General features: G+C 41.1%; 1 protein-coding gene across 1 annotated transcript in view; it reads right to left on the bottom strand.

The window, feature by feature from the left end:
• acsl3a (acyl-CoA synthetase long chain family member 3a) overlaps window positions 1-8,818 on the bottom strand; it is a 48,230-nt gene that overhangs the window by 21,404 nt on the left and 18,008 nt on the right. Inside the window, exons 3-4 of the mRNA XM_004562821.6 lie at window positions 8,564-8,741; window positions 250-359 (exon numbers count right to left, since the gene is read on the bottom strand). Of these exons, the coding sequence (XP_004562878.1) occupies window positions 250-359; window positions 8,564-8,741 (288 nt within the window). The remainder of the gene's footprint in view (window positions 1-249; window positions 360-8,563; window positions 8,742-8,818) is intronic.

The raw sequence follows: 8,818 nt of genomic DNA on the forward strand, positions 1-8,818 counted from the left end.
TTATGGGACGCTGCAACTTCTCTGTTCTGTCAGCGCTGAACATTGTGTTCTTTGGCTCGTTGGCTCTTTGGCTCCGACGTTTCCTCAGAAGATCAGATATATGAGATATTTGTCCACACAATGATGTTTGTCACTGTAATGTTCGCTGCTTTATACGGCTTTGTCTAGTAGTTTCTTATACTTTGTGATGAAAAATAAATTTCCTGTGAAAAAAGATTTGCAGAGAGAATTTACTCTGTGTATTCTAACCTTGAGTCTGGTCTCCAGAAGCTCCCTGCTGGTGATGATGTGGGTCACCTGAGTCTCATTCAGCCCGTGGGCAATGGCGGGACCTCCCAATGTGGAGTAAATGGTGACCACTGCAACCCACAGGGACACAGAAAAAGCGCATTAGAGTATAATAGACTAAAACATTAATGGCCCCACAGGCAAATTTGCTTTCCACATCGTAGTCCAGCAAAATATATACATGCATACACAGGACCCACATCCAGATGTACTCATCTGCCACTATGAAGCGTGAGGCAAAGGTGGACTTAATGTGATGTGCAAGAGGCAGGATGGGCTGTTTATCTAAACTGCGTTAATTCAAGACAAGCCTGTCTGTGTGTGAACACAGTGACCGCGCAGACATGTGAAGATGGACCATGTACGTGCTGACTGTCTACAATCCTCAGTGTCCCTGATTTAGGCCCCTCTCACTCAGATGAGCTCTTCAGGCACCTCCAGAGGCTGCTGCTAAAGCTTCCGAGCCAAACGGCTCTCGTTGCATGATAAGTACTCTTTGGGGGATATAAACAAGTACTGATGTTAGAGAGGGTTTACTGTTTTGACTAAGTGCATATGTCTAATGAAGCACTGTGTGGTTGCATGAATGCATGCACTCAGCAAACCAGGGTTAGCGTTTCAAGCCGTCCTTTAAAACCAGATATTGACTCTTGCCTCATGGCTCATATGTTATGGATATGATCTACTTTGGTTACACAACATTGTGCCTCTTTGGGAAGACTTGATCTGAAGACTGGTCAAACTCTGAACACCCAAATGATGCACCTATATGTGCTTGTTTAACATCTTTATAAAACTGCATTTTGGAACCAGAGGTGTTTGTATGGGGTCGACTATGTTGACTCTGTACAGACGTTCTTCACGTTCTTTGTGCTATCTGCATGTGCATGAAGGGTCATGTCATTTTTAAACAGGAAACGGCCCGATTTAGTGCCACAAATTTAGAAGCTTTTGATTTTCTAAAATATCACTGGATGTTTCAGCATTATGATTTGCCTTGAAGGGAATAAAAAGGATCAAAGGGACTCAAAACATGACAAAAATATCCCCAGATCATAAGCACAACTGAGTATGTAGTTTAAATTCCCAAACGCAGATCATAAAGTTTTTAAGTGAATTATGTTTATGTGCTTTTACAAAACTTCTCAGCAGAAGAAAGTTAAAATAAAGGTTTTCTCTTCTCTACTTGGGGCAAAAAAACATGGTTTCCCTAGAGAAGTATAATCAAAAGGGGTTAAAAATCACAACATTAAAAAACACTTATTTAAATTTGGACAATTTCCCTTCAATCTTCTTATGCATGTTTGATTGGCTGTGTGTGTTATATGTTCACACCATACCAAATGTTCACCATATGTATGGTCTCTTTCTTCCTTTGCATTTTTTCCACTCTGTCAATTTTTAGAGCAAATTTAAGACCATAAACATTTACCTGTACCCAACGAGGAATACTGTGCATTTTTAGAAAACAGGACCACAGGCCCATTAAAAGATATTTTAATCCTCCACAACTAAAATACAGACAATAAAACCTCACTTCACTATCCATATGATTCCTACAATTGTTTTTCTTTTACTTAGCTAAATATATAAACCGCTGCATGCATAAGCAGATGTTCCAAATTCATTGGTATCCTATGCTTTCATTATTAGTCACTTCAATTATATCACTTCAATTTCCCCTTCTCTTTCCCCTCACCCCCATCTCGTGACAGCAGATGGCTGCCTCTCCCTGAGCTTGGACCTCTTAGAGGTTTCTTGCTATCACCTAGTGCTTGCTCATGACTATTGGCAAGTTCTTTAATGTTATAGTCTTTTCCTTATGTTATTAAGGTGAATTCTGTTGTGATTTAATTCTAAATAAATTTAATTGCTTGACTCAAAGTTATTGTGGGACTTGCTCGCATTGTGTCACTAATGGTTATTTCACCTGTTGACACCACATGTTGCAGAATTTGTTCTCTGTTTGCTTCTAGTCTCTTCCTGCACGGACCCCCCCCCCCCCCCTTCCCCCCTTCAAGTTGTTAAATAAAAACAATAACAGTACTGATTTTGCTTCATGTCCAGCTTGCGATTATTATTCAGCCTGGTGTCTCACTGAGGTACTTAACGGGTACTAACATAACTGTGATTGACTTAATCGTTTGCCTCGAATTTTCTTCATTCTTATGATTTAAAAAAAGCTTTTGCTGCATGTCCTTGTTGTGAATGATTCCCTGAAACTTAATACATTTTATAAAAACTGCAATTATTTCTTCTTCACATTAGACAGGATGCACATTTACACAGAAAAACTGAAAAAAACATAATATAATTAGCGCTCAGCTGAAGAATGTGTTTGTTTTAAAAGATGAGAGCAGGAGACAAAAAAAACAGAGGAAGGAAAGAAGGAGAAAAAAGTAACAAGAGGAAACAACAGTAGATACACTGACAGCAACAGAAGCAGGCTAGCACAGAATAACATAGTCTGCAACCCTGCGTCCCGGCTCTGACACAGACACAGGGGTTTATGGGACAGGGATTTGTGACATCAAAATCTTGCGTCATGGAGCTCCAACACTTCCTGCGCTGCTGCTGTGTGCGGGTGACCGTGTGTGTGAGAGGGAGAGCCATGACACCTCCAGCCGTGAGATCTAAACATTCAATGTGGCCCAAGCTTAACACATACACACACTGTCACACACTAGATGTTAGTACAGGAAGCTTAGCAAACATCCAGATTCCACTAAGTAGCAACAAAGTGGAGTCTGGACTCGTTTTTTTTTAGTTTGATACAACAAATGACATCTTGAAAGAGAAGCCTATCCTTGACTCTGCGAGGGGGAGCTCTGCTGTGCAGCTGATGCTTGTGATACACCTTTTATGTAACTTATATACGGTAGAGTAGACAGCTCACAAAAGTTGGCCTTCTGAGCCAATGTACAGTGAATATGAAGTACAATGAAAACATACACACACACTAAGTATGTGAGTTCACTGGGGGCCTTTGGCTGACTCCTTGATGCCTCTGTCAACATCAGATGCTCACGTAGACTCTCTCACCCCTCTTCTGACGCCATTGGCCCTCACTTGTCTTCTTCTCCTTCCTCCCCTCTGTTTCTTCCTCTGCTGCTCTTTCCAACCTTTAAGGCCTCTGTGTGCTGTCCACTGCCCCTGGCTTTTCCACTCTCCCACTGTTTGTGTTTGCATCAGAGGAAGATGAAATATAAAGATGCTTTCTTGGCTTGGATGGCTGTGTCTTTTATGAGAATGACAGTTTAATGGAGCTTAAATTAAAGTGGATAGCCCGAACAAAAGGGTCCTTTATGGGTAATCAAAAAGATTTAACGAACTGCCGTTGAAGCTTGTGATGAATAAAAGGTGCTGCAGTCTTTGCTATGGAACATATTAAAGAGTAAATCATGCTGAAGCCCACAGCTGCTTTGCTCTCTCTGATTATTAACGTTTTTATTCAGAGCGAGAGAAGATCTTTGCTTTGCTTTTCTTTCTTCCAAGTAATCCTCGCTGGCTTTTATTGTCGTGATTCTTGACGTCCCCAGAAACACACATTAAGAAGATAAATCAGCTTTGCCTAACACTGAATGATTCATTCAGTGGAAGAAATGAAAAACTACACCGAACGAACCACTTTCCATTACACAAGACACGTTTTTGCTAAGTGTATGAGTGCCGTACAAGTACAAACACCATTAGTGTATAATTATTTTTTTCAAAAATGTACTCTTGTCAGCGTTTGAGCATCTTTTCCTAACAAGAACTCGGGAAAAACGGATGGGGAAAAGAGAAAGCACCAAAGGAGGAGAAATGGGACACTTATATAACGCCGAAGCAGAAGGGACAAATTGACCTTCTTCTGTCTCAGCTGGGCCCTCCATGTTACAAGTTGTCCACTAACATGAAACCACTAACATGCAAACACACACAAACACATTTTCAAACACACACACACATGCACACACACACACACAAAAATGGCTATAAATCTGCCACATCCAGACTTATTTAGAGCTACTCAGAGGGAAAGACCAAAAGGAAGAGAATACAGAGAATACAAACCATATAGCCAAAACTGAAAGCACATGATAATGTACAAATTATCTGTATGTCCGTGAAAAAAGCAGATCCATTTGTCAGCCTGTTTTACTGTAGGCACTCTTACTTTTCAAAAGATACTCTTCATTAGGACTTTTTACTGTAACACCTGTGAATACATCAAACACCTTTTACTTGGGGAATGACAAAGTTACACGGCAGGTACCTGTGGCTTACAAGTGTAGAGTGGGTCAGATACTAAATGAAAGGTTTAAGGGTTCGATTCCTGGCTCATCCAGTCTATGGGCCAAAATTTGATAATGATAATGATGATAACAAAGCATCTAAAGGCATAAAATAAAAGTGCTGCATGTGTGAATGAAGCTTGTAGTAGAAAAGCAATATAACTACAAGTCAATTTATAAGTATAGTTGGAATTGTTGCGGGAACAAGGTTGGTATATTATCTAAAATAAAACATTTTAGTTCCCTAATAAAATTATCCAGGATGTGTTACAATTTGTGTCTGAGTGCCTCTGGTGCATGTTTATTGATGCTGGGATGTCTATTATGAGCCAATCAGTCCCTCATGTGAATGTGGTCCAGCAGTTTCCCACGTCACGAGTCTGTTTATTGCTTTCATACCATTCTATTGAGCCTACTTTATTTATTGCTTCTTTCTTTTGTTCCTGGATTTAAAAAAAAAACAGTAGGAGTAATGGAAAAAAATCCATACAGCAGAGCACTGCTATATTTTGTTTGGCAATATTGTATCCATACAGGGACACCAAATATCAATATTTAAAAAAAAAAAAAAAAGTTCAACTACTCTAAAAAAAATACTACGATTGAGAGAGCTCATCCCCTTCACCACACTCCTGAGATAACATTATCTAAGAAAACTTGAAACATCAACACTGGAAACACATCTTCCCCCTAAGAGCTCAGTCACACAAGTAAAATAGGACAGCAACCGCCTTTCATCTCCAAAAAAACAAACTGGTGGCTGCTTTTTTTCCCACATTCTGTGACTAATTATGGCTTGTGATGGTTAAATGGTTGCCCAGAGTTGAGGCTGTTGCACACTCATGGCCGCTTATGATCACAATGTGATTGCACCCGAGCACAACTCAAGTGCTGGTTGTTATGTTTCTGTAGAATACAAATGTTTCAGAGTGCAAATGTAAATATTAAATGCAAATTTCTGTCTATGTAGAGAGCAACGGGTATGTGATTTTTGATCCTTTATTGCAGTTAATTGTTGTATTATCAGAAATAAATAGGATATATAGTGGGGCAAAAAAGTATTTAGTCAGCCACCGATTGTGCAAGTTCCCCCACCTAAAATGATGACAGAGGTCAGTAATTTGCACCAGAGGTACACTTCAACTGTGAGAGACAGAATGTGAAAAAAAAAAATCCATGAATCCACATGGTAGGATTTGTAAAGAATTTATTCGTAAATCAGGGTGGAAAATAAGTATTTGGTCAATAACAAAAATACAACTCAATACTTTGTAACATAACCTTTGTTGGCAATAACAGAGGTCAAACGTTTACTATTGGTCTTTACCAGGTTTGCACGCACAGTAGCTGGTATTTTGGCCCATTCCTCCATGCAGATCTTCTCGAGAGCAGTGATGTTTTGGGGCTGTCGCCGAGCAACACGGACTTTCAACTCCCGCCACAGATTTTCTATGGGGTTGAGGTCTGGAGACTGGCTAGGCCACTCCAGGACTTTCAAATGCTTCTTATGGAGCCACTCCTTTGTTGCCCGGGCGGTGTGTTTTGGATCATTGTCATGTTGGAAGACCCAGCCTCGTTTCATCTTCAAAGTTCTCACTGATGGAAGGAGGTTTTGGCTCAAAATCTCACGATACATGGCCCCATTCATTCTGTCCTTAACACGGATCAGTCGTCCTGTGCCCTTGGCAGAAAAACAGCCCCATAGCATGATGTTTCCACCCCCATGCTTCACAGTAGGTATGGTGTTCTTGGGATGCAACTCAGTATTCTTCTTCCTCCAAACACGACGAGTTGAGTTTATACCAAAAAGTTCTACTTTGGTTTCATCTGACCACATGACATTCTCCCAATCCTCTGCTGTATCATCCATGTGCTCTCTGGCAAACTTCAGACGGGCCTGGACATGCACTGGCTTCAGCAGCGGAACACGTCTGGCACTGCAGGATTTGATTCCCTGCCGTTGTAGTGTGTTACTGATGGTGACCTTTGTTACTTTGGTCCCAGCTCTCTGCAGGTCATTCACCAGGTCCCCCCGTGTGGTTCTGGGATCTTTGCTCACCGTTCTCATGATCATTTTGACCCCACGGGATGAGATCTTGCGTGGAGCCCCAGATCGAGGGAGATTATCAGTGGTCTTGTATGTCTTCCATTTTCTGATGATTGCTCCCACAGTTGATTTTTTCACACCAAGCTGCTTGCCTATTGTAGATTCACTCTTCCCAGTCTGATGCAGGTCTACAATACTTTTCCTGGTGTCCTTCGAAAGCTCTTTGGTCTTGGCCATGGCGGAGTTTGGAGTCTGACTGTTTGAGGCTGTGGACAGGTGTCTTTTATACAGATGATGAGTTCAAGCAGGTGCCATTCATACAGGTAACGAGTGGGGGACAGAAAAGCTTCTTACAGAAGACGTTACAGGTCTGTGGGAGCCAGAGATTTTCCTTGTTTGAGGTGACCAAATACTTATTTTCCACCCTGATTTACGAATAAATTCTTTACAAATCCTACCATGTGGATTCATGGATTTTTTTTCACATTCTGTCTCTCACAGTTGAAGTGTACCTCTGGTGCAAATTACTGACCTCTGTCATCATTTTAAGTGGGGGAACTTGCACAATCGGTGGCTGACTAAATACTTTTTTGCCCCACTGTAATTGTCATAAATTGACCCCATACAATTGCAGACAGATATGTGAGTAATATCAGACCGTTATCAGATGGGTTCCATTTTATGGGAACATGTATTGCAGTTTTAGTGACAGTGTTGGTATGCTTGAATATCTTATTTTTCAGCAAAAAAACAACTGAAGTGAGAAAACATGATTAATCACAATATATATTACTGAAATACTCAGCATATCGAGAGTTAAGTATTGTGATAATATTGTATCATTCGGTGTCTGGTGATTCTCACCTATAACCTCTTCCCTGTGTTTTTATGTACCTGACTGGGTTTGTAATTTTAAGCTGATGCCTCCTGTGTCCCACATCTGGGCTCGCCTACTTCTGAAGTAACACTGAACTGAGGAGGCCTTAACTTCAGCTCTGGACATACTGCTATAAGGGTGGATTGTAGGCTGAATGTCAGTTAGCATTTGTCACAAGTAACACCAAGAAAAACTAACAGTACCTGACAGCAGCTCGGGCTGCACTGGCAACAGGACCCAAAATAACACACACAGACACACACTCCTCTCCATTACACATCTGTATACAGTGGTCCCTCGCTACATCGTGGTTCACTTTTCGCAGCCTCGCTGTTTTGCTGATTTTTTTTTGTGCAATTTTGCATGTTTTTTTTGTTTTGTTTTTTTTACAGCGCATTGTGTTCTGCGTCCTGATCGACTGTAGACCATTTTCATTCAGTCTCGTGCCGTGTCTCCTGTACAGTACAGAATGCATCCAGCTTGTCAAATTTAAATCTTCGCTAGCAGAAGAAAACAAAAACAACAGTGTTGACATCAAAGGATTATAAGGCGCATTAAGCGAAACCAAACAGTCGGATAAGTCAAACTTTACTCAACTCATTCTTCTTGCTTCCTCTACTTCCGTACCATTGATTCATTAATGTTGTATTCTCTCGCAGCTGCTCTATTCCCAGGGTCTGGGCCTGAAAACAGAGTGTGATCTTTGGTTTCATTCTATAATACTGGATATATTTTTCTTTGAGAGAACTTTGAGAGTGTTTAAACAAGAGAGAAATGTGTGGAAAATGTCGATGCCTGTCTGAGAAAAGTATATAAAGTGTGTAGTGAGGGATTTTACAGCCTTACAACATCTATAATAATTGTAAAAAATAAAGTTCGCTACTTCGTGGATTTCACCTATTGCGGGTTATTTTTTAGAACGTAACACCCGTGATAAAGGAGGGCAAATGGAAAGTCCATATGAAACAAAAAGATGCATAGTAGTATAGAGAGATCGATGTTTCTGTCCTTGTGTTAGCATTATGTATGCAATGTTCGCTGCATGTTTAAGTCCTCAGAGAAACCTGGACTTACATGGGAAGTTGTATGTGAAACAAGCCTGGGCAGCTATTATCCACTCTGCTCGTGTCTCACAGAAGATAGCGATGTTGGTTTTAGGCCGCTGCCCCAACGCCGCCAGACCGCTGCCCAGATGGGAGGCTGCCGTGAGGGTGTCCTTGTAGGAGAGCCAGCGGTACTCGCCCAGAATTACCTGCAGGGGTGTTGGAAAGAGGGGAGGCCGGAGAAAGACGCATAAATATCTTGCTGTCAAGTAAGAGAAAACTGTTT

This window comes from Maylandia zebra, linkage group LG14, assembly GCF_041146795.1.
Source record: "Maylandia zebra isolate NMK-2024a linkage group LG14, Mzebra_GT3a, whole genome shotgun sequence".
NCBI classification, from domain to species: domain Eukaryota; kingdom Metazoa; phylum Chordata; class Actinopteri; order Cichliformes; family Cichlidae; genus Maylandia; species Maylandia zebra.